We start from the raw sequence: 27,295 nt of genomic DNA, 5'->3' as shown, positions 1-27,295 counted from the left end.
TTTTCATTAACTGCAATGTGAATGTTGCTCCCTACTTTGTGCAGAGCATTGTTTGTGCAGAGTATTGTTATAAGTGGTGGCCATGTCATTGGTCTAGAATGGCAGAAAATGATATGAACTAGGAACAAACATTTCATTTAATCTTTAACAAATTTTTGAGTGCGTGTGATGTGCCAGGCACTTTTCTAGACACTAGGGATACAGTGGTGAGCAAATCAATATCCTTGATCTCACTGGACTTACATTCTAGTGGAGAAAATACTTATTTGCTCATTTTACTTGCTTGTTATTTATTTGCTCATTTTATTTGCTTATTTTCTGTCTTCTCCATTAAAATATAAGTGCAATGAGAGGATTTAATGGCAGAGAGTACTATAGGCTATTATTAATACATCTATAATTAGTAAATAAGTAGTCAGATGGAGAAGAACTATTCCAAGTAACTTAAAAAACAGGGAGTCCCTGAAGAAATAGCTGGTTCTAGATTTTAGACAGGAATACAAGAAAATAACCTTATAGTATATTCTTACTCCAGAAAGCAAGTGAGTTACCAAAAACTACAATATTGTGTATATCCAAAGGACTCAGGAGCCAGCTTGAAGAAACTCTTTATCAACTCAGATTCAGACAAGAGAGGAGCCATGACAACTATTATGGAAACAGAAAGGTGTATGATAAGAATTTGAATTTATATGAGTGTGGAAAGGCTGGGAAGGAAGCCAGAGGATCACATCATTAATGTTTTCAGCTTGAAGCGTCAAGTGGCTTGAAAGGCAGGAATTTGAGAAGAGTGTGAGAAGCTTTTAGTCTTCCTCCCACAGGCAAAATGGTAGCTCATGGAGAGGTCTGTGAAGCCACTGAATATCTGCTTCCACTTCCAACTTCCAAATTTTGCGTTAAGTTACATCTGACTCAAAGCCACATAGGGAAGGTAATTCTGGGAAATATAGTTTCCAGCCACAGAAGATGTGTCAGGAAATTCTCAAGTAAACACAGGACCCCACTCTCCAAATATGGACAACTTGAATATCAATGAAGATAATAACCGCAATTGACAAATACATCATACAATCAAATGCATGAGTTAATAATGATCTTAGAATAATGATCTGATAATTGGAAGAATGATCTTAAGTTAGGCTGACTGCAAAAATAGCCTAAAGTATTCTCTTCCCTGTATTCATGTTTGTTATCATATGTTGGCAGCTCCTTCCATAAAGAGGTATTTTTCCCCATCCCTTGAACCTGGACTAGCCTTATAACTTACTTTGATGAACAGAAGGCAGCAGAAAAAACACTATACCAGTTCTGAGCATGGTCCTCAAGAAGCCTTGTGTGCTTTCTGCTTACTCTTTTATACAATGTTGCTTTCTCATTTTTGCAACACTGCCACCACAGTGTGACAAAGTTCAGGCTAGCTTGTTGGCCAATAATAGATTACACGGAACAGAATTAAGTCATCTCAGCTGAGGCCATCCTAGACCAGCCAGCTGCCAGCTGACCAACAAAGCTCAGCCCAGAGAAGCCAAACCACCCAGCTTATTTTTAATGCCTATTAAAAAAAGTTTTATTGAAGTATAACAGATGCACAATAAACTCTATGTATGTAACATGTACAGTCTGCTAAGCTTTGATGTATGTATGCACGCATGAGACCATGAACATGATGAACATATGTATCCATCATCCACAAAAATTTTCTGAAGCCCCTTGGTAATCCTTCCTGCTGGTCCCTACTGGTCCCCAACCCCAGGAGACCACTTCCATGCTGTTACCACACGTTAGTTTTCATTTTCTAAATTTTGTATGTATGAATAAAATAGTATGTACTCTTCTTCTGGCTTTTACTCAGAATAATTATATTGAGATTCAACCATATGGGAGTGCTTATCAATAGTTCATTCCATTTTAGTGCAAATTTACCTATTGATGGAATTTGGTTGTTTCCACTTTTTGGCTTTTACAAATAAAACTGCTATCAACATTCATGTACCAGTGTTTGTATGTATATATGCTTTTATTTCTCTTGGGTGGAATGTGGAGCGTTTGGATCATAGAGTAGGTGTATGACAAACTTTTAAAGAAACTGAACTGCCTAAACTGTTTTGCAAAGTGTATGTACTATCCCACATTCCCACTATTATTATTCCCACCAGTATTAAGAGCATTCCAGTTCATGCACATTCTCTCCTACACTTGATATGATCAGTTTTTAATTTTATTTAAAATATAGCCATTCTAATAGATGTAGAGTTGTATCTCAATGATTCTAGTTTGTGTTTCCCTGATAACTGATGATGCTGACCATCTTTTCATATGCTTATTTTCCATTTGTTATTTTCTTTGATAAAGTATCTGGTCAAATCATTTGCCAATTTTTACTGAGTTGTTCATTTTCTTACTATTGAGTTTCTTTATACTGTCTGAATACAAATTTTTTATTCTATATATAATTGGCAAATGTGTTATGCCCGTCTGTGGTTTAGAGATTATAGAAATATCAGTTTTTGTGTATTGTTTCTCTATCCCATGGTCTTGATAAATTATTTGTTCTATAAATTTTTTGAAGATTTTATTGGGTTTCTATTAATTTATAATCTACTCAACTGCTAATAAAGAGAATTTTGCTTCTTTCTTTTCAAACCAGGTGCCTCTTATTTATTTTTTCTTGCCTATTCACACTGACTACAACCTCTAGCACAATGGTGAATAGAAGTAGAAATATTTGTGATTTTTTTTCCTGATCCTAGGAGGAAGGCATTCAATCTTTCACCATTAAGTATGATGTTAGTTATAGATTTTTAATAAATGCTCTATATCTGATTGAAGATTTCTCTTCTATTTCTATTTTACCAAGATTTTAAAAAATTTTAATCTGATTACTATTTATTTATTTATTTAATTTAGTTTTATTTTTTGAGACAAGGTCTCACTATTGCCAAGGCTGGAGTGAAATGGTACAGCCTCAGCTCACTGAGCCTCCTGGGCTCAAGTAATTCTTCCACCTCAGCCTCCCTAGTAGCTGGGACTACAGGTGTGTGCCACCATGACAGGCTAATATTTTGAATTTCTTGTAGAGACTGGGTTTCGTCATGCTGCCCAGGCTGATCTCAAACTCCTGGGTTCAAGCAATCTGTCTGCTTTGGTTTCCCAAAGTGCTGGGATTATAGGCGTGAGCCACTGGGCTAAGACTTAAGATTTATTTATTTTTTTTTAAATCAGAAATGGGCGTGGTCAAATCTATTGAGATGAACATACAATTCTTAAAACTTTGATTGATTCTTTAATGTTAAACTAACCTTGCATTTCTGGGATAAATACCACACTTGAAAAACAATGGTGAGTCAGGTGCAGTGGCTCACACCTGTAATCCCAGCACTTTGGGAGGCTGAGGTGGGAGGATCACTTGAGTCCAGGAGTTTGAGACCAGCCTGGCCAACATGGTGAAACCCTGTCTCTACTAAAAATACAAAAATTAGCTGGGTGTGGTGGCACGTGCCTGTAACCCCAGCTACTCGGGAGGCTGAGGCAGGAAAATCACTTGAATCTGGGAGGCAGAGGTTGCAGTGAGCCGAGATTGCACCACTGCACTCCATCCTGGGCAACAGAAAACAAACAAACAATCCAAAAAACAATGGTGCATTTTCTGTTATATATTGTTGGGTTAATTTGATAAAATTTTGTTCAGAATTTTAAATCTATGTGCGAAATATTAGCACATAGTTTTTTTCCTTGTAATGTCTTTTTTTTTTTTTTTGTCATAGTAATGCTAGCATCATAGAATGAATTGGTATGCATTCCCTTATACTGTGAAGCCTGAGATTCCATGGGTTGCCCTGACATCTTTGAGCCTCCGGGGCTTCCAAGGCCTAGGTGTGTGTTCCCATGCTCTTATCAGATTTGCCCCCCACCAGTGTGAAAGGTTCTCTGCCCAGCTAGTTCTTCTATTAGCTGGACCAATTGCACTCTACCTAGTCTTCAACCTAAGATGTTTTATTTCCCTGTCAGCTTGTAAAATTATTCAAAGAAGCCAATCACATCCTCCCATAGGAACCAGTGGTCACCCCACCCCGTTTTCCCTACATGGCCTGCCTCCCACAGTTCCTGCTTTACTCTGTTGCTGAGTGCAAGCTTCATGTGGCCATGTGGCTTGCAGTATCATCTTCCCTGGCCTGTGAGTACTGTATATGTGACTAAGCTTAATCTCTTAGTCTCATCGGTACAGTGTTAGGTGTTGTGTGCTTGGCTATCTTGTTCTACTCAGGGTGGGGACTCCTCCTTGACGAACAGGGTGAGTAGGAAGTGATTAGAACATCTCTTCATTTCAGTTCTCTAGAAGAGCTTGTGAGGAATTCGTATTGTTTCTTCCTTTAATGTTCGGTAGTATTGATAGTGAAGCAAAGTGGCTTGGGGTTTTCTTTATGGGAAGATTTTAAACTATAGATTCAAATTTATTAATAGATATAGGGTTATTAGGTTGTGTATTTCTTCTTGAGTGAGCTTTGGTAGTTTCTCTCTTTCAAGATTTTTTTTTTTTCACTTCATCTAAGGTGTGAATTTATAGGCATAAAGTTGTTCGTATTTCCTTATTATTCTTTAGTAACTGTAGATTCTTTTATGAGGTCCCCTCTCTCACTGTATCTTCTCTCTTTTTCATGATCTATCTGGCTAGCGGTTTATCAAGTTTATTGATCTTCTGAAATAACCAACTTCTGGTTTCATTGATGTTTCTCTTTCTTATGTCATTAGTTTGTGCTCTGGTATTTATGATTTCCTTTCTTCTATTACTTTGAATTAATTTAATCTTTTAAAATAGTTTCTTAAGGTGGAAGCTAAAGTAATTTATTTGAGACCTTTTTCTCTTTAATACTGGCTCTTATAATAAATTTCCTCTTAAGTAATACTTTACTGGCATTTCACCAAATTTGATATGTTCTGTTTTCACATTCAATACAAAATAATTTCTGACTTCTCTTTAGTTTTCTTCTTTAACCTCTAAGTTATTTAGAGTTGTATCAATTAGTTTCCAAATGTTTGAGAATATTCCAGATGACTTTTTGATATTAGATTTTATCATGACTAGTGAACACATTTTGTGTGGCTTTAATCCGTTTGAATTGAGACTTGTTTTATGGCTCAGAATACAGTCACTCTTGATAAGTGTTCCATGTGCACTTAAAAAGAATGTGTATTATGCTATTGTTGGATGGCATACTCTAAATATCTATTAGGTCAAATTCTAATATTCTATATCATGCATCAGTAAACTTTTTTTAAAAACAGAAGATAGTAAATATTTTAGGCTTTGTGGGCCCTAGAGGCTGTGTCAAATTATACTACTCCTAAAGTGCAAGCTGAAATCGTTTATTCAAGATGTTTTTCTTTTTCTTTTTCTTTTTTTTTTTTTTTGAGACAGTCACGCTCGCTCTATCGCCCGGGTTGGAGTGCAATGGCACAATCTCGGCTCACTGCAACCTCCGCCTCTTGGGTTCAGGCCATTCTTCTGCCTCAGCCTCCCGAGTAGCTGGGATTATGGGTGCCTGCTGCCATGATCGACTAATTTTTCTATTTTTAGTAGAGATGGAGTTTCACCATGTTGGCCAGGCTGGTCTCAAACTCTGACCTCAAGTGATCCACCCATCTTGGCCTCCCAAAGAGCTGGGATTATAGGCGTGAGCCACTGCGCTCTGCCCTTTCTCTTTTTTTTTATAATGGCACTTAGTACTATCGATTTTCCTCTAAGTACTGCTTTAGTGGTGTTTTTATATTCATTTGTTACAAAATATTGGCATCTAGTGCCAATTTCCTTCTAAATCCTACTCTTCTGTTATAATGTGAAAGCAGCCATAGACACTATCTAAGTGAATGAACTTAGACACTATTTAAGTGATTGCTGGGTCAAATGGTAGTTCTGTTTTTAGCTCTTTGAGAAACTGCCACACTACTTTCCACAATGGTTGAACTAGTTTACACCCCCCAGCAACAGTGTATAAGAGTTCCCTTTTCTCTGCAACCTTGATAGTATCTGTTGTTTTTTGACTTTTTAATAATAGTTATTCTGACTGGTGTGAGATGGTATCTCATCGTGGTGTTAATTTGCATTTCTCTAATGATCAGTGATGTTGAGCTTTTTTACATATGCTTGTTGGCCGCATGTATGTCTTCTTTCGAAATGTGCCTCTTCACGTCCTTTGCTCACTTTTTAGTGGGGTTGTTTGATTTTCTCTTGTAAATTTTTGTACATTCCTTATAGATGTTGGGTATTAGAGCATTGTTAGATGCATAGTTTGCAAATATTTTCTCCCATCCTGTAGGTTGTCTGTTTACCCTGTTGATAGTTTCTTTTGCTGTGCAGAAGCTCTTAAGTTTAATTAGATCCCATTTGCCATTTGTCAGTTTTTGCTTTTGTTGTGATTGCTTTTGGCATCTCTGTCATGAAATCTTTGTCCGTTCCTATGCCCAGGATGGTATTGGCTAGGTTGTCTTCCAGGTCTTTTACAGTTTTGGGTTTTACATTTAAGTCTTTAACTCATCTTGAGTTGATTTTTGTGTATGTTGTAAGGTGGAGGTCCAGTTTTAATCTTCTGCCTATGGCTAGCCAGTTATCCCAGCACTGTTTATTGAATAGGCAATCCTTTCTCCATTGCTTATTTTTGTCAGCTTTGTTGAAGATCAGATGGTCATAGGTGTGTGGCCTCATTTTGGGGCTCTCTATTCTGTTCCACTGGTCTATGTGTCTGCTTTGGTACCAATACTATGCTGTTTTGGTTACTGTAGCCTTGTAGTATAGCTTGAAGTCAAGTAGTGTGATGCCTCCAGCTTTGTTCTTTTTGCTTGGGATTGCCTTGCAGACACTGGGGCCTACTTGAAGGTAGAGGGTGAGAGGAGGGAGAAGGGCAGAGAAAATAACTGTTAGGTACTAGGCTTAGTACCTGGGTGATGAGATCATCTGTAAATGAACCCCTGTGACACGAGTTCACCTGTATAAAAAACCTGCAAGTGTACACCCGAACCTAAAATAAGTTTTTTTTTTGAAAGGAACTCACAGAATAAAAGAATAAAATGTGTTTGGTTGAATCCATCATTAAGAATTTATCTTAATAAAACAGAATTTTATCTCTAATTGATTCACTGACTCTTTATAGACCCTTAATATTTACAGTTACACTCATGTCTCCAAAGACTTGCAGGTGTGGCCTGCCATGATACATTCACATTGTATTATGAATGAACAGATGCTTGATAAATGTTGTTCAATTGACTCACTGACTGAAGAATGGATGTTTCTTCATTTGTAAAATATAAAGAATAATAAAGCCTACTCTCCTCTCAAAAAAAAAAAAAAAGGATTACCCTGGTTTTGAGCAATTTGTAATGTACCTTGGTGTATTTTCCTTTATGATTCTTGTGCTTGGGGTTTGTTGAACTTCCTGGCTCTGTGGCTTTATAGTTTTCATCAAATTTAGAAACATTTCAGTTGTATTTCTTCAAATAATTTTTCTTTCTCCCCATTTTGAAACGTCCTCTAAGCACTTATAGATATGTGTACATTAGTCTGTTTCAATTGTGTGATGGCTCACAGATCTGTTCATTACAAAAAAATTCCCTGTTCTCTGTGGTTTTATTTTGGATAGTTTCTATTGCTGTATATTCAAACTTACTAATCTTCCAGTCTGTTCTTCTGAAATGCTAATCTGCCATTAACTACATTCAGCATTTTCATTTTACACATTGTAGTTTTAACCTCTAAAACTTTGGTTTGGGTCTTATAAATATATTTTACATCTCTATTGAACTTTTCAAATGTATAGAATACAGCTATAACTTTTAAAATATTGTTGGTTGCTAATTATAACATGTGCTGACCATTCTAGCTTGGTTTTGATTGAGTGACTTATTTTCCCACTTCTCACCAGGCCTAATAATTATTTATGGGTTGCCAGATGATGTAAATTTTACCTCGTTGGGTGTTGAATATTTTTGCATTCCTATAAGAATTTTTAAGCTTTGTTCTGAGTTATGGCTATGTTACTTGAAAACAGTTTGACCTTTTGGGTCTCGAATATAAGATTTCTTTGATGAGAGAAGCTCAGTACTTAGACTAGTGCTAATTAATCTCTTTCATTGAGACAAGACCTTTCCATGTACTATTCCCAATGATTTATGAATCATAGGGTTTTCTAGTCTGACTGGTGGGCATAAGCGCTATTCTTGACCACGCGTGAATGACTGGCATTGTTGGCTCTCTATAATTGAAATTCTCTATGATAGAAGTAAAAAAAGGGATAATGTCAGGGAAAGCAACAGAGCCATAATGAGTACTGTTTTAGTTAGGGTGGTCAGGGAAAGCCTGTCTTAGGAAATGAGTTTTGAGAAGAGGCTTGATTGAAATTAATTAGCAACATGAAGATTAAAATAAGTTAAGTCTATATTGTGCTTCAGTTAGAAAGCCATTGATGGCTTTATATTCTATTTTACTGTTTTCAGTGGGGAGTAGGGGATGAAGTTTGAGTGAATTCGCTGAAAATGAGGAAGGGAAGACAGTATTCTTTTTTTTTTTTTTGAGACATAGCCTTGCTTTTTTATCCAGGCTGGAGTGCAGTGCAGTGCAGTGCAGTGGTGGGATCTCAGTTCACTGCAACCTCTGCCTCCCAGGTTCAAGCCATTCCCCTGCCCCAGCCTCCCGAGTAGGTGGTACTACAAGCATGCACCACCATAGCCAGCTAATTTTTGCATTTTTACTAGAGATGGGGTTTTGTCATGTTGGCCAGGCTGGTCTCGAACTCCTGACCTCAAGTGATCTGCCTGCCTCAGCCTCCCAAACTGTTGGGATTAAAGGTGTGAGCCACTGTGCACGACTAGTATTATTCTTTCTAATAGTTTACTGGGAAGGGAAGAGGAGAGAGTTGTTTCTTTTCTCTCAGGTGGGAAGGACACTAAGCATATCTGATATAGTACAGAATTTTCCACGTCTCTGCTTGGAATTGTCATCTGACTGCAGCTTTCTTTCTGGGGCAACTTTTTCTGATCCTATTTCCTTTTAATTTCAGGTAGTTTTTTTTTTTTTTCCTGCCTAGCTATCCTCTTCAGCTCTGCATAATTCCTTTATGGAGCCACCTTCGAATCTCTCGTCAATACCAGGTACCACATAGAGAAGACTGCCAGAATCCTGTGCTGTTGGAGGCTTTTATTTCCTCAGCTTTTGCACACATCGATTCTTCAATTGTTTGTCTTTTTGCCTGTTTTCTCTCTACTAACTTTTGAGTTCATCGTTCATTTTCCATTTCAACCTTGTCTTGCCTTTTAGACTAGATTTTCAGCATTGTTTTCTTATCTATAATCTTGTCTACCTGTTAGCCAAAAATTAGGTCCTTCGTATACACTTTCTTGGGATACACTGTCTTGGGATTATTTCATCGCAGTCCCAGGATCTATATGCTGTTTACTGAAGTTAAGCTACTAAAAACCACACATTAGGTTGTTATCCTATAGTTCTGGATACCTTCTTGGTAAAGCTAAGGCCATTTTGTGCTCAAATTAAAGTCCCCCATGGCTAACTAACCTATCATGAGAAGCAAAAAAACATCACTCTCATAACCAGAATCCCTGGGCCCAATAACCAGTAATAGAGACCAGGGCAGAACTGCTGTTTCTGCATCCAAAGGCCCAACTCCACAGTTCTGGAAACTGTCAGAACACTGTGGTTTATTCTAAAGCACCCACTAAGGCATTTTCCAGCAGTTCAGTCCTGCCCTTTTCTAATGTTCTGTGCAATGACATGGGAAGTGTGCATGAAGCACTTTTGCTGAACAATGAGTACGATGATGGTTATTTTGAGAAAATCACTAGGGATCTAGTTTGAATTGCAACTGAATTATCTGCTTCTTACCATGGAATCTTTTTTTTTTTTAACTTGAAAGAGTGACTGCCAGACAGACTATGGTTATTCAGATGTGTGCATTTGGAAAATACTTTCTCCAAAATGAATGAAATGAACTTTTTACTTCAAGAAAGCAACTGATAGTATTTGTTGTCAATGATAAATTTCAAGTTTTCAAGCAAGGGAGGATGCCTTTATATATATGGGGTTTACTTTAATATCTTTTTCTACTTAACTTTTCTGTAAATTATCCAAGAGATGGCCTGAAAATGGCCTCTGTTAAGCAACTCCTCCCATATGGTGTTCTGTTATTTGACACAACCAACTGGTACAATTCTTGTTGTGGTAAAAGAGCTACTTCCTGCAAAATAGGATTTTAGTGGCCAAAGACTACACTTTTAAAATGTGATTTAGCAATTGTATTATCTTACCAGTAAGGGGCAGCAAATAACAATGTTTGTTTGAAATACTAAGCTATTACCGTACGGTAATTTGGAATCTGTCCTTTTCTTCTTCTGTTTAATGAATAAATCTCTGACTCCTTTCTCACTCTTCCTAGTGATGATAAAGTCAGAGAGATTGAGGATAAAAAGGGACATTCTAAAGGGAAAACAGTAAATTATGACATTTAAACTACAATACTAAGAAAAGGATAAAATCTGCCCGTCCTTTATGCTGACAAATGGTGACTTTCTTTTCTAAGTTGGGTCCTAGTAACTGCCATAAACCAAGTATCCACAAAACGTATTCAGTCCACTAATGAGAAAGAGAAGGTAAAAGTAATATATTGCCTTAATTCAATATTTCTATCAAAAGATTGGTTTCTCATCTGTGCTTTAGGAATCTAGTTTTAAGAAAACTTTTATGTCATTTTAATAAGTATTTATCAAGCATGTACCATAAGCCAGGGCCATTCTAGGTATTTGAGACAAATGATAAGCAAAATAGATATAATACCTGTTCTTGTGGTACTTTGCTTTGGAGGGGAAAGTTATCCAAACTAAGGGAGGGGCTAGGTAGAACAGAAGAAATTATGAACACCAGACATAAACAGAGAGTAAGATGCTAGTGAAAGGATGGACAAAAGCCAAGTGATTGTGCTGGCAAAATTTCTTCAGAAACTTCTTTTGAATCTTTCACTATTTTTTTCCCGTCACAAATGCTGATATGAAAAATGTAATGTTTTTCTTTCATCTGGATAAAATCTCTATCTCAATACCCTTTTCTGTCTGAAGGATAAAGCTTAATTATTTTCAAGTAAACTTCATTGCTCCGTGGATTTCTGAGTGTTTCACTTTACTGAAATTCAGATTCTGTTCTCCATAACACTCTTTCACCTTAGGTTTAGGAAACAACTTTTGTTGTTTGAGCTGTCTCAATGCTGTGTTGTAATCTTTGAAATATAACTCATTGCATATGGTACTCATGAGTTCTCTTTCCATGCTGACATCAATATCAAGATGTGATTACAACCAGGATGTGATCTGCTGTTGTGACTTCTGGCACTCCAGAGGGCCTCTGCAGGACAGCTAATGGGCATGCACACACGTGCTCTCTCTCTCTCTCTCTGTCTGTCTCTCCAACTTTTACATTGTTTCTGGAATCTTTCAGAATTCCCAAGCCAAACCAGGCCATAGGATGCTCACTGGGGCTGCATCAGATCTTTCGCTGCCCCTATATCCTATGTGGCTATATTTAAGAAATTGAACCTATATTCACCTAGAAAAGAAAATTATGTGGAAATATTCTGTGGAATAGAACATTTCAGTTGCTCAGGGTCCCATAAGTAAAGTAGGCTCAGAAACCGTTCACTTTTACAGTCCTTAATATATTCTGGGGGTTTCTATTATCCATACCTACACTTTGATACTTAATAGTTGGAGGAATTAAATGAGATATACAATCTTTTACAAGGCTTTTGAACTTGAAGGCTGATATTTGCACTTATTCCAGAAGAGTGTCCTTGAATGAGGGGTAGTCAATTAATGAAAAGGAATTTAAAGGAAAAAATGATTCGATACCAATCAAGTAATGATTTACAATTTGACCTATATGTTCAACTACACCATTATTTAAGAATGAAAATCAAACCAACACATAGCTTCTATCTTAAACATATTTCTCTTCTTTTTACTGCTAACCTTCTCAAAAGAGAAATACCTACTTCTGAATCATCCAACATGTAATATTTCCCAGTTATATGGTATATATGAAATGGACATAGAAATACTTTGCAATTTCATGCAATTTCATGAACGGTCTTGTTTCAAGTTCACTAATGCACATCTGCATTAGAATATGGAAGTTTTTGTTTTTTCCGGAATTCCAATATTGTCTGTGAGTTTTAGATTCACCTGCAGAGGGCAGCAAATAGTAGTGCAAATCCCTGTTCTTTAAATGCTTAGGCCTCAGGTTTGGTGGTAGCAATTGATTATGCAATAAACATGAATGCTTTTTTATGTTACTTAAAATCAATACTGAAAGGTCGTTTTGATGTAAGAAAGATTTTTTTGTGGCTACTTAAAAAAAAAGTAAATGCTGGGCTGACAGTGAAAAAGAAGTAGTTAAATTTATTTTTGGTAGCTCCTTATTCTTCTGGTACTTCTAGAGCTTTTTTTCTAGACAGCTACGACCTGCTTACTTAAATAAGTTTAAAGCAGAAACCGTGAGAGACAAGTAAAGCACTGACATTGGTTTTTTGCTTTAGTGGCATTTGCTGAGCACAGAAGGTCTCAAGCATTAGTTGTTAAGGTTTCATGGATGGAAGACAAAGCCTATGACCCACTAAAGTTCAAGATTATATCAGGAGATTCCTTCTAAACAAAACTGGGACCCCAAAGTGTTATACTCCCAGTTTAAGAATGCATTAGAAATAAACTCTGACATTAATCTGGAACAGAACAAAAAATTTCCTATCTTGAAACTTGATTATTCAACCTTTATTCTCATGAGAGGTGGAAAGAATTTCTCCTGAAGAGTCAAAACCACAATTTGGCTTCTATTCAAGTTTGTATCCAGAATTCACACCACCTGGTGTTATGAAACACACACACTCAAGCAGAAAACCTGAAGCCAGTGATATAGTTTAAATTGATACAGACTGATAATGTCCACAAATACCTGACAGAAGCAAATGCTAATCCTCCCATGAAGAAATCCACTTTCATCTCAGGCCTCAAGTAATTTCCACAGATAAATTCAAATGAAAATGAGAAAATTGAGGCCAGGCGCAGTGGCTCACGCCTGTAATCCCAGCACTTCGGGAGGCCGAGGTGGGTGGATCACCTGAGGTCAGGAGCTTGAGACCAGCCTGGCCAACATGGTAAAACCCCGTCTCTACTAAAAATACAAAAATTAGCTGGGCATGGTGGCGGACGCCTGTAATCCTAGCTGCTCAGGAGGCTGAGGCATGAGAATCGCTTGAACCAGGGAGGCGGAGGTTGCAGTGAGCCAAGATCGTGCCACCGCACTCCAGCCTGGGCAACAGAGTGAGACTTTGTCAAAAAAAAAAAAAAAAAAAGAGAAAGATCAAAGTAAAAGAAAAAAATCAATAAATATATAGGGAAACAAGACAGTGTGAATGAGAGCAAGTATAAACAATATTAAGGCTCAAAAGTCTTCATATATAGGAACTGTAAAACTGAAAAAATAAAAACAAGCTTGTTTAAAATGTTTCAAACAAATATATAGAATGGTGAGTAAAGAGTTAATAGATGTGTAAAATCCAACAGTTCTAGAAATGAAAAATATAATGAAAATGTAAAACTCAACAGACGATTTTACACAAAATTGTCTGTAATTGAAACCCAGAGTTATAAAGAAATAGAAAATACAAAAGACACGAAGGAAAGAATAAGACGGTCTAATATTTATCCAGTTGGGATTATAGAAGAAGAGAGATAGAGATAGAACATGAGGTAGAAGCTGTATTTGAAGACATTAACTGAGAACTTTTTAGAACTTGTGGAATAAAACAAGCATTAGATCCAGGAACTCCAGTGAACGAGGATAACTTGAAGTGAAAGTTTGAGGTTCACCAAATTACAAATCATTACACAAGAAAAAGAAAAAAAATAGAAAAAAAGAGGAAAATATTCTTAAAAGTTTGATGGAATTTTTTCTGAGTAAGAAATTTATCCAAATCCTGTTTCCTGCCATGTCCCTAAGAAATCATTTGTCTTATTATTTTCCCCGAATACTTGGACAAAAGCTAGAAAAACCTGTACTGTAAATCCTATTCCTGAATAAAAGAAAAAGAGAGGTTTTTTGAGGGGTATAGGTCAACTAGAAAGCTTCTATCTTAGTTGACACCTGTTGGATGTTTCTGGAGCAGTGTCAAGACGTGATATGGACACCTCTATCTTTAAACAGGTAAACGTGGTATTACATTTGTGCTAGTATCACAAAATTAAATTCAACTGAGCTAAGCTGACAAGGTACAAGATACAATTTGCTCTGAAGATTCAACAAAGAGATCCACTGTACGGCATAATGGTTACCAGCAAGCTGAGTAATAGGCAATAAACAGTCCAGTTATTCTACAGTCAGTTTACTTCAGCATGAACCCAGTCGCTGATGTGAAGGGTAGGGGTCAGCGTAGTTAAGGAATCCGTGAGGCTCCTGTTACTGCGCATGCTCTAAGCTCCAAGCCCACAACCTCCTTTGAAAGAACACTACCGCCAACGCTAGCGCTACGGGGCAGATGTGGTTGTGGGTTTTGTGCCTGCAGAGGTAAATAGTCCATTTAACATCTCAGCAATCAAGTCGCAAGAACCTTCCAAAGCGCCACCCTCTAAATCGCAGCTGTATATACTAGAGTGATACTGTAATCAAAATGAGGAGGAGGGGGAGAGAGGAGAAAAGGGGGATACAAAGAAACATAAAAGCAAAAAGAACTCACTTTTCTCGAGGAAGTACAATTACCTGTTCACAAATATTTGGGAATAGGTGCAAAGATTTGCTTTAAAATAGTTTTTTTAAACATAGTTCCCTTAATAATTAATGAAGGTATAACTTTCTCTATTGAATACCTGCAAACATACCTATTCAAAGAGCATTCATTATAACCTTTTCTTCTCATTCTCTTAAATGCCAACAATTTTTTTCGTTTTGTCTCTGTCAAGATTTATTTTGGGAAGGAAAAGTTGAAGGAAACTATTTCTCAAAATTTAATACATAATTCTAGGTGATTACATTCAAAACTGTTCTTGCAAGATTGGAACTCAGAATATTATTTAATAACAATATTTCAGTAACCATGTCGACTTATTTTTTAAAAATTAAAAAAACGAATTGTCTAGAATATTATTAATAATGATATTTCAGTAACTACATTTACTGAATTTTAATTTCAGAAAAATAAAAGGAATTGTCTTTGTTCTATGTTGAGTTTTAAAAATGAGAATGCTAACTCTTTTGATTTTAGTGAAGTGAGGTGAAGGACCAAAGGTGAAGTTATGGTAGGTTTCATGGTCAAATGAAGGAGACTCCTTTTAAAGTTCAGGCTGCCACAAACACTTTGGACAAACACGTGGACACTTAAAATTCATGTCTACTGCACACCATTATTCTTCCTTTGTAGTTTTCTTAATAGGATGCTATAGGATGTTTTGAAATCATTAAGTTAAAGCCAACACTCGTTATTTGAAGAACATGGTTTATTTCATATTATACTATATTTTTGGGCTAAGCAACATTAAATTCCACCATACATTTATTTTTTTCCACCCTCAACACCAGCAACAAACTGAGCAGATTATACTTCATAGACTACTAAAATTCATGTTTGAACATTTTCTATAGTTTGGGCAATTGGTATTAAAATTGTTAAAATAAACTTGACTGTTTTTTCTTGTCTTTTTTTAAATAAAAAAACAACTACTACATATTATTTTTCATTAATGGGAAGATTTTGAGAAAGAAAATGCATTTAAATTTTGGCTCAGGTTTAATAGCATACATACACAAGTCTCGTTCAGACAATACTCAATAGAAAATACAAATATGAGAAATCTATTCTTCAACCTGAGCCTCTAAATATTTTGCATATGATATACTAATAAGAACAGGGAAAAGGATAGTCGATTCCTAATAATATGCATGCATTTATAATTGAAGTTATTTTTGTGTAAGTATGGCAAGAAGAATAGATAGTATTTAAACCTTTAGATTGATAGGATGATAAAATAGGAAAAAACCCCAAAGCTTAACACAAAAAGTCATTGTTGAGTTCAGCTTCATATTTTGAAACACTGAAGTGAATAGAAACATAATAAATAAATCTATGAACTTGCAATTTACCTTTTAGTCCCTTTTTTTTGTAGGATATGTAATGACAGCACAAGTTTGGACAAAGGGACAACCATGACAAACAGGCTTCTTGGAGAACAAGGGGAGTCCAGTTCAGTTGCTAGAGTCAACATATAGTGTGTTTCCTGTGATTGGTGTGGTTCTCAGGTGCTTGCTGTAAATTTGGGCAGTGTTAAAGGGTTGGCATTTCTATGTTTGGTCAACCTGATAGTGGTTGTACCATAATCATCCATAATCATATAAGATGGTGAAATGGGTGTGGGCCTTAAGTCCTTAAGAAATTTAAGATCTATTTTTTTTAAAATGTAAAAGATCTAATCTTTTATATCTTTAAGATTTGATCTTTTAAGATGCTTGGGTTAAGTGAAACTGATAAGAAACTGATAAGTTGTTTCTCTAGCTTTTAAAAATACATGGAGTGAGTTCTATAATTCCTCAGGAAGTAAGAGCTGTTCCTTTTGAGCTGAAGAACATATTGCATTTCCTATTTCATTGCAGAGATATTTCCCTACTTTAAAATGCTACCCGCTTTTCATCCACACAAAAATTATGAAACAGAGGGGGCTGGGGCCAGTAAGGAAGTTATGAAGAAAAGTAATTTCACATTAGGTGAGCTGGAAGCCAATAGCTTAATTTTAATATGACCAAGTGGATTATTTATTATTTATATCTGTTTTAAAATAATAACCAAGATATTGTCTTTAAAATAGGTGATTTAAAGCATATTCATATATTGTATAAATGATTAATAATGTATAATTAGCAAACAGATCTTTGAAATTTATCATTATACATAGACATTTCCAGAAAATTAGTGTCCTATGAGTTTTATGTATTTCATTATCAGTAAGGTATTCTCTAAACATTGAAAAGTAAGCACTGCTTTTTTATTTTTAGCAACCTCTCAGTTTCCTTTTTGATATTGACACATTTGTATTTCTTTTATTACATATAGAAGTGAAGATAAATATTTGGGATAAATGTGGAAGGGACAGAAATAAACACATGTCCTTTAAGTAACTTACAGTACTCTTTATAGTTGGTATAAAAACCAAACACTCATGAAGAAATTAGAGATACTTAAAACAAATAAGGAATTATTGGAAATAATATTGAGGGATACTGACTTCAAGCACAGTATGGATTCAGTTTCAAGGAGGAAGTGAAATTGAATCTGTACTTTGAAGGATAAGTTGCTTAACATCAAGGAGGTAGAGGGCATTTCACATGGGAGAAGAAAACAAAAAGTCTAAAGGGCAATAGAGACAAGAATGAGGAAGGCACATAGTGAGGACAGTGGAGAGAGGGACCAGATTGGAGAAGATAGCATTTGTTGGGACCAAGGAGGACAGTGGGAAGTAAGATTTTCCAGAGAGTGGTACTTTGGTTATGAAGACCCTAAACGCCAGCAAGAGTCTGGATGCAGTGAAATAAGCAACAGGGAGACATTGATATTGAGTAGTTTCTTAAGTATTAATTTTTGCATATAAATTAGTAGTATTTTTTCTAATACTTAATAGACCCTACAATTACACCTCTAGTCTTGTTCTCATCAACTTAGAATTTTCATTTCAAATGAAAGTTTCACCTTTATTGTTTAAAGGATTGAAATAATACTCTATCTAGAATATATGGAAAAAGGTCTCTGAATACATCAATAGAAGAAATTACTCCTGGAATAATTGCAGTTATGAATTTAATAGGGTAGAAGAATTGCATTACATTTTTCTAGAAAGCTAAACAAGCTTTGAGCATGCCAGTCTTTTAGTAATAAGGATGGCAGTATACAGCAAAGGGAAAGACTGTGAGTACCCACAGGGTGGTATTTGTGGCTGTGGCTGGGGTTACTGGGAGTTAACTGTTCTACCATGGAGAGCCAGGAGCGGAAGGCCATCGATGACTTACTGGCTCTTCTCCACATTCAGCAACAGGAAACCCACAATGCAGAACACCAGGTTGCGTGTCAAATGCCCTCTGACTCACTCCTTAGTATGGAGAATAATGATAAATAATGCAAATTTCTATTTTGTAGTCTTTTAGCATTTTTTCAAGAGCATTTGCTTTATTTCACTCTATCTCCGTAGTCTTTCATCTCTAATCTGAAGAAAGCAGGTTAGATGAAATTTGCTTAGCATCAAGTTAATGATTAGCAGAAGAACCAGGATTTAACTTCAACCTTTTCTGATTTCAAATCTGGAATTTGTCTTTGTAACAAGCATCTTTGGTGATTCTTATGCACATTGCTTTGGTTTTCTATGTCTACATAAATCAATAGGTAATTTTAGTGTCCTTGCAGAGGAAGAAACTCTGCGATAAAAATTGGAACTGAAACTAAAAACAAGTTTTGATGAAAGATTGCTTTGACAAGATTTATTGTTGTTACTGTTGGTAAAATAACATCTTTTTTACTCAAACAAAATGTTTATAGTTTCTGCCCTAACCAGAGTGTGTAAATTCTTTGAAAAAATTCTATTCTTCCCAGATCGACTTCAAGCATGCCACATTTTGTACAGAGAAGATATCCTGTATGAATAACTCAGTATTTATTATAATATTAGAAAATATTTCTCTCAACAGTAAGTTCCTCATTTTAAATAATGAGAGAAAGCATATTGATTCAAAAGAACAAGAAAAATTATCACAATATCATAATATTTACTTTATTCATGACAAAAATATTAGTTTGCTTTTAGAAATATTTTCGTCAAAATAAAGGTCTGAATATAATCATTTTGGTTATCTAGTTATTAGAGTCTAGAAACACATTTTCTGAAACAAATTAATATGGACACATTTTGAATTGAGCAGGATTACTTTTGAAGGACTTCAGGATATGTTAAGGAAATATTTTTCTTGCTTCCTTTGTACTGTAAAGCAGTAAACCTAATTCTTTGACCTATGAGTTAAAAATAGTCTGGTATAAAGTCATGAGAAAATGGCTTCTTCCTTGAAATAGAGGAATGCATTTCAGCAATAAGCTTACGATAATCTCGACTTTCATGCTATTTGGTGGAGCAAATCAATGCATTGCCTAGTAATTGGCTTCCAATTCTCCATTTAGTTTTGACACAGGACTCTCTGGGTACAGAGGGACAAGCTTAACTTTGAGCCTATGAATATGGGGATTATGCTGTGCTAAGGGAATTTTAAAATTTGGAACTGACATAACTGATATAAACAAGGGACATACCACTTAGGGCAAGCTGGGGATGGGTGGGTGGGGAATCAAAATTACTACAAAAGGGAAAGGAAACTGGTTTTGGAGATTCAAAATGGAAATTGGCCCTACTTAAGGATGGACCCATCGACTGCCAGGACTTGGATAAACTGTGCTGTAGATTTGACCCTGTGGGTTTATTGTAAAACAGAACAAAACCAAAACCAAAAAAATTCAGTTAACCCAGACAATCCATATACTTAAACCAGTTCTACAATTAAGACCATGTTTCACAAGCAGAAGTGAATTTTCAAGCATAATTTTTACATAGGTATGTCTAATGGTAGAGTATTGGAGTGAATTTAGTTTTTAGTAGTGTGACTTTCTATCTTTCTTTGGTCTTTTTTCCATGCCTTTCATCACTTGATAAGTTTTAGAGGAGTGGAGCGAAAATAAAATTTTCATTTAATTTTCTAGTGCCAGTATGTTTGAAATTCTAGCAGGAGGTAACTCCTCCTTATCTGGTATTTAACTATTTCTATGATATTTATATTTTCTTTTTCTACCTTATCGGTTAAATACATAAATCCTTATATTGCTACATTTGTTATAAGTGCCAAATATATATATATATTTTCTGTAAAAATGCTTAGCTATTAGTAACTTGGAGGATTTTTCAATGAGAGAAAAATCTCATTGAAATCCTATGTATTCAGAGAAATATATCATGTTAATTGTAATCTGTCCTTCATAAGTTTCAAAGAAAGCACAAATTGTAGATGATTAATCTCTACATAACCTACCTGACCCTACCACTTTAAAGATATTAAAGAGAGGCCAGGTGTGGTGGATCAAGCCTGTAATCCAAATGCTTTGGGAGGAGGACAAGGTGGGAGGATCACTTGAGGCCAGGAGTTTGAGACCAGCCTGGGCAACATAGCAAGATGTCATCTCTTTGAAAAGTAAGAAATAAAAAAAATTATCCGAGGGTGGTGGTGCATGCCTGTAGTTCCAGCTACTTGGGAGACTGAGGTGAGAGGATCACTTGAGCCCCAGGAGTTCAAGATTGCAGTGAGCAGTGATTGTACAACTGCACTCCAGCCTGGGCAACAGAATGAGACTTTGTCTCTAGAAAAATAAAATAGGCCGGTTGCAGTGGCTCACACCTATAATCCCACCACTTTTGGAGGCTGAGGTGGGAGGATCACTTGAGCTCAGGAGTTCAAGACCAACCTGGACAATGTGGTAAAACCCCGTCTCTACAAAAGACAAATAACTTAGCCGGGTGCAGTGATGCATGCCTGTAGTCCCAGTTACTCAGGAGGCTGAGGTGGGAGAATGGCTTTAGCCCAGGAGGTGGAGGTTGCAGTGAGCCAAGATCACACCATTGCACTCCAGCCTGGGCAACAGAATGAGACCCTGACTCAATAAAATAAAATAACTAAATATTCATATTCATATTTTTTCAGGAAGGAAGGCATGCTCTGTACCCTCAGCATGTAGGGGGAACACATAGATGAAGTGATAATAATTGGAATTTGTTGTGGTTCTTTGGATCATACACAGTAATGATAAACTTGATTCTCCTCTGAGCTCTGAAGGGATCTATGACTTTGTCACTTACAGCGTTATTTTCCTAGATTTGGGTCTCAGTCCAACTCAGATCAGAGGGCGGTGTCTGTATCTGGGTGAGCCTCACTCTCCTTGGGTTGTTCACTGGTTGTGTCTCTTAGTTTCCCAATACAAATATATACATTTCTGAGATAAGTATAAATAAATAAACTCAACAGATAATTTTAACTTTAGCAAAGTCATTGAATGAAGAAATCACAGAATTAAATTTTGGTAAGTGAGAAGAGAAGGGAAAGAGAAGTAAGCAGAGAATGACAGGGACTATGGCCGGCTTTGGCCTGTCAACACAGCATAAGGGCCCTTGGGCAGTCAAGTGAAGTGAGGACAAAAGAGATGGCTGGGACACTCGTTTACTTGTCAGTTTTGAGGTCAGAGAGAAACCTCATCTACCTGTCAGTGTGGCTTGAGCAAGACATGGTCATTAGTATTTATGAGCTCTGACATATCTTTATGTGTTTAACATACCCAAAAAAGAAGTAACCGTTTCACCAATAGGCCTTTTCTGTTGGGTTCTTCATTTTGGTTAAGGATGTTATCTCATAGACTCATGTCTCTCCCACTGCTTGCTTATTAAATAATTTATTATAACCTGAGGATTGTACTTCTTCGTACCATCTTTCATCTGTTTCTTTCTTTTTATTCCCATTGCTAGAATCAAGTTCAGGACTTCATCACCTCTTGCCTGGATTACTGATTTGCTTTCTAACGGGAAGTCATCATCTCAATAATAACTCTGCTTTCTCTCTGATGGCATTGAAATAGATCCATTTTTTTTCTTTCTTTTTTGTTTAGATTTGCTCTAAACTTGTAATATTTTTGCTAAAAGTATCAGTGATTACCCATCGTCAGCAATAAAATTGACTGTAGACTTTTTTCTGACGTTCAAAGTCAGCCACAGAAATGCCCAATTTTTCTTTTAATATCCTTTTCCTCTATTGCTCTAAATAGTTGCCAAACTCATTGCTATTTCATGAACATGCCCCACCAAATACTTGCATGGTGCAGTTTGTATCCTGATGTTGTCACAACCTGGAGTGTGCTCTTCCATTTTTCTTGCCCCAGTGCTGTGTATTTGACATGTGTTCTAGATACATTCTTTGTGAAATATTTCTGATTTTTCTAAACAAGATGCTATCAGTTTTTCCTCTGCACCATCATAACTGTGTAAACAACTTCCATGCCAGATTTTAGTTTGCTCTTTTCTATTATAGTTTTATTTTTTCTTGTTTCTCCTTTTAGACTGTAAACATATTCAGGAAAAAAAACTGTATTTTATTATTTCCTATATCTTCTATCTAGTATATGTCTCAATGCCTTGTATAAAATGGGAACTCTGTAAATGTTTGTTAGCTTGAGAGTAATTTGTCACAGATCTATATATACATAAAATTGATGTAATGTACTCTTAACCACACCATCAGGAAGGAATATTTACAATGCACATAAATGTACAACTTAAAAAAAGGTATATATTGTTTTTCAAACGATCTTGGTTGATGATAGGTCTTCCCAAAGGTAGTCTATGACCTCGCTGGTTCAAATAAAATAAAATCCTCTCAAACTCATGGTTCTATTGTTTTCAAATTCTTTTATAAATATGGAAGAAAAACTTATGGAATTGCTTTGGCTCACTGAACTAGTAGAGTGACTAATTACAAAAATATATATAAGTGTGTACATTTATTAATTAGTGTAATATGAGTCTTTTTGCCTGTTCATTTCTACCAGGTGGAAAAGTAGAAATACTTTAAAGTCAAGGGAAAGTTCTAAAAATTTCCATTATATTCTGTCTAGTAAACGGGAAATAATGTTCAAATCAAAGGTATGGAAAATACTGAAGTGCAAAATACCACAGACAATTTAGTTAATAACTGAGCTTATTAACATTAACAGAAATGAAATACATTTTATACTTTTAAAAAGATGTTAAGACTATAACTGTGGTGAGTAATCTATGATATTTAGTGCTTTAAATTTGATTCCTAAGTAAACAGAGAGCAATTATAACAACGTCACCCATGCCCCTTTGTTGAGTTATTGTTACTAAGGTAAGGCTTTGATTTCAAATGCTGATAATATAAGGATAAGATAATATTATTCTAGAAGTTTATATCAAACAAACATGATATATTAAATACGCACAAGTTCAGTATTGAATTATTTTGCTGTACCTAACCCACTTTATGATTACTCTTTGCTACCTAAACACAAGGACAATTTCAAGCTCTGACTTTTTTACATTTTCTCCAGTCACACTAAGTAAGAGTTGCTCCTTCCCCCTCCCTTTTGCTCAGGGTAAGATGGAGAAGGGACAAGAATGGAGACAGGAGAAATGTGTACTTTGTGGTGAATTATATTTTCTTCTACAAAATAATAGAATTATATTATAAAACAATAGGACTCGATAGAAATTATGGAGGGAGGTATGTTGTTAATTGAAAACTCCTCTATAATTATTGTAAGACGTAAACATGGAAAATCACTGTCATTACTATTGTATATATATATATATTTTTTTCCAGTTAGCTTTTTAGGAACATTGCATAGGCAAAATATTGTTTATAACCTACATAAATTATTTTCTAATTTTGAGTACCCTAGAAGAGTGGTGATCAATAACTTTTATATTCACATTTCTATTAAAATATAAATTATAGCCTTATCAATTTAGCAGTTTTCATGTATTTCCCTCTAAAAGCTTAAGTGTTTTATTATTTGGCATTCATCTAGTTATTCCTCCCCTCAAAAACCCCCATCCTTCAATAATAAACATTTTTAAAACTAACATCGACATCGCACAAGTTTTTGGAATGCTTTCTTGAAGTCTTCATTAAAGATTGTGTAAATCAGTGGATTTATAAGGGAATTGAGATATCCAAGCCATGCCAAAAAATTGGACATTTCTTCAGAAATTTTACATTTGTCACAGACATTAACAACTAATTCTTTTACAAAAAAAGGAAGCCAACATATTACAAATGCACCCAAGATTAATCCCAGGGTAGTGGCTGCTTTCCGTTCTCTTGTACCTGAGATCTTTTGCCTTCTCCAAGATTTCTCATGCTTGAATTCAGACCTGAGACTTTTCACTGTGCTATGAATTTTATCAAAGTCTGTTGATGGGTCAGATAAAGACTTTTCTAGTACATAGGATGTGGAAACCGATTTAGTGCTTTTCTCACCACTCTCCAAAAGGACTTGGCCATTCATCTCCTCCTTTGCAATCCTACTTGCTTGTCTCTTGTGGTATAATGTCTTTGCTGCTCTATATATTTTGTAGTAAAGGATCAAAATCAATGCCAGTGGGATGTAGAAAGCTCCAAATGTTGAGTAAATGGTGGAAACAATGTGGTCGTGCTTGATGATGCATTCATCATCTCTGCTAGTTCCTTGGTGCCTCCAGAATAGAGGAGGCATAGAGATAAAAACAGATATAATCCAAACTATTGTAATCATAATGCCAGCATGCTTTGGAGTCCTTTTCCTGGCATACTCAACAGCATCTGTGATTGCTCGATACCGATCCAAAGCTATAGCTGAGAGATGCAAGATGGAGCACGTGCAGCAGGTAATGTCAACACTCAGCCAAATGTCACAGACCACTTGCCCCATAATCCAGCTCTCTTTCACAATATACACAATGCTGAAGGGCATCACCAGGACAGCCACAAGAAAATCTGTGACTGCAAGGGAACAAATTAAATAATTGGCTGGATGGTGCAGCTTCCGGGTCACAATAATTGCAGCGATCACAAGGGAGTTGATAGTTGTTGTCATCAGTGCCAGCCCAGACAGAGTGAGGGACACCAGAATTTTGGATGGCATTCTGTTTAACAGTTCCTCTGAGGTCAAGTTTTGATCAGATGAATTTAAGAAATCCATTTTCTTTGTTTTAAAAGATTAATATAGCTGAAAAATGGATACCTGTAACAAGGGAAGAGAAAAAACAGTTCAGAGAAGGCTTCAAGAACTTTTCTCTTCCTTTCAGAATAATTTTTAAAAAGTATATGTTATGTTTTCCAAGAATATTCTATAGATTAAAAAAATGAGTTTCAGATTGAAGGTTTTAGTTTTCCTTTTTATTTAAGAAATTTAATGAGAACAGTAAAAAAAGCCAGTAACTTCCAAAACATTTCTTAAAATATAGGTTAAATACAACAATTTTTAATGAATACTCTAGCTTGTTACTCAGTGAAATCTCTGCCATTATAGAATTGGTTTTTCTCTTTGTCCATGTCAGAAAAAGTTTAAAAGTGTGGCAGGCCCGGTCTCACTAACGCAGGCCTCAATAACAACTGTGTCAGTACTACTGACTGACTAGTTGAGTTACATATTCAAAGCTGATAGAGCCAGTGCCCTTATTCAAAGGCTGGAATGTAACAAAGAGCCCACCAAGAGTTTTGCTTAGGCTTTTCCTAGGCTTGAAGCATGACAAAATAACAAAGGAATTCTTAACAGGATCCATTTAGGATGAACAAGTTTTATTGGGGGTCTGAAGAAACTCCACGAACAAGTTTATTGGGGTCTAAAGGAACTCCCCAAACCTTTACGATTTAGCAGGAGACAAGAAAAGGGTAATCACCCCAGCACCTAGACTCATTTAGATTAAGTAAACTTACTGAGGCTCCAGAAGAAGGCCTTCAGGACTCAGACCTCAGTTATAAATTAAAAGAAGTTAATCTTCTTTGCCTTTAGATGAATGCACACTTACACGAAAACATATAGCTTAGAAGGTATTTAAGCTCTGGAAAACTTTGTAATTTCCAGGCCTTCTCCCTGTAACTGGTTACAGAAATAAAAACTCTCTTTCTCCCCAGTTCATCTGCATCTCGTTATTGGGCTGCGAAAAATAGCAGCCTGACCCTCGGTTTGGTCTGGGAACGAAAGCACACACCATTTGTGCACTGTATGATGCAATATAAGAAAATATTATATTAAAAACAGTATTCAAAATAATAATTTTGTACTTAATTGAAAGTTACATTGAGAACATTATCATTAGGCTTGTGGAGACTAAAGGAACTTTTAATATATTTTATGTCAAGCTATGGAGGTTATATAAAGAGAAATAGCAAAAAAAATTAGTATATCCTTAGCATTCCATGATCATTGTATGAAATTAGGAAAATGTCAGAGTGCTTACTTGTCTTTGTGGATATAAGTAGTTAATTTGGTTTAAAAAGATAAAATAAGATTAGTTGGAATCAAATAATCGTACAACACTGCCCATTATAATAATTACAGCTATGACCAAACAAGTCAGTTACCAAAGAAACTTACTCGTAAGGACAGCCCCTAATGGCACTCACTCTGAAATGGAAATTATTCTTCTGTATAAGTCACCATTGTAATGACCGGGTTACCTTGCTTCTGAAAAAGGACTCTCCATTCATGGCTTATAAGTTTTGCTTTAGTCCATTATATTAATTACCAGTCAATTAAGAACATTTGGAGTATAATAAAATAGAATTAATATCTTTGATAAATAGCATTTTTTTTAAATCAATCCTCTTCTCTCTAATAACTTTTTAGTAGTTACTAATATTTTAGGAAAGGACAATATGGAGACCTGATATTCTATTCTTAGTTACAGCTATTGCTATATTTTCATATTCCTTAAATTAATGTTAAAGTAGTTCTGTTTTATTTGTTGGAACTGATAAATTAATACTTTAAAATACTTAATTTTTATATCAAGTACTTCATAAGAATATGAGTAATCATACATATAATGTGGTTAGGTATATTATAAAACACCTTGAACCAGGCCTGGTAGCTCATTCCTGTAATACCAGCACTTTGGGAGGCTGAGGCAGGGGGATCACTTGAGGTCAGGAGTTCAAGACCATCCTGGCCAACATGGTGAAACCCTGTCTCTACTAAAAATACAAAAAAAAAAAAAAAAAATTACTGGGGCGTGGTGGCACACGCCTGTAGTCCCAGCTACTTCGGAGGCGCTTGAACTCGGGAAGTGGAGGTTGCAGTGAGCCAAAATCGTGCCACTGCACTTCAGCCTGGGCAACAGAGGGATACCCCATCTCAAACAACAACAACAACAACAAACCAAAACAAAAAACTTTGAAATGCAGCATATTTTCTATTCTGTTCTACTTTGGGTACCAGTACTAAATTTAATTTTTAGTAACTGTTTGGGTTAACAGTACTAAATTTAATTTTTCTCTTCAGACATTCACTGAAGGCAAGTGCTGTTAAGCAAATTGAGTGGCAGAAGAAATTTGAATACCTTTCTGGTATTTCAATACCTGAAAAAGAGTGATTGTCTATTGTGTATTTGAGAAGTAATTGCCTTTCTGCTT

The 27,295-nt window shown here is 35.8% G+C and overlaps 1 protein-coding gene across 2 annotated transcripts in view; it reads right to left on the bottom strand.

The window, feature by feature from the left end:
- Window positions 1-15,530: 15,530 nt before the first annotated feature.
- Window positions 15,531-27,295, bottom strand: part of HTR1F (5-hydroxytryptamine receptor 1F) — a 205,454-nt gene continuing 193,689 nt past the window's right edge. For both annotated transcript variants that reach the window (XM_019023145.4, XM_019023146.4), the window contains exon 3: window positions 15,531-24,902. In XM_019023145.4, the coding sequence (XP_018878690.2) occupies window positions 23,760-24,860 (1,101 nt within the window). In that variant the 5' untranslated portion in view covers window positions 24,861-24,902 and the 3' untranslated portion in view covers window positions 15,531-23,759. The remainder of the gene's footprint in view (window positions 24,903-27,295) is intronic.

This window comes from Gorilla gorilla, chromosome 2 (assembly GCF_029281585.2).
Source record: "Gorilla gorilla gorilla isolate KB3781 chromosome 2, NHGRI_mGorGor1-v2.1_pri, whole genome shotgun sequence".
Classification (NCBI taxonomy): domain Eukaryota; kingdom Metazoa; phylum Chordata; class Mammalia; order Primates; family Hominidae; genus Gorilla; species Gorilla gorilla.
The sequence above is the reverse complement of the archived record's forward strand: the minus strand, read 5'-3'. Positions and strand labels throughout refer to the sequence as shown.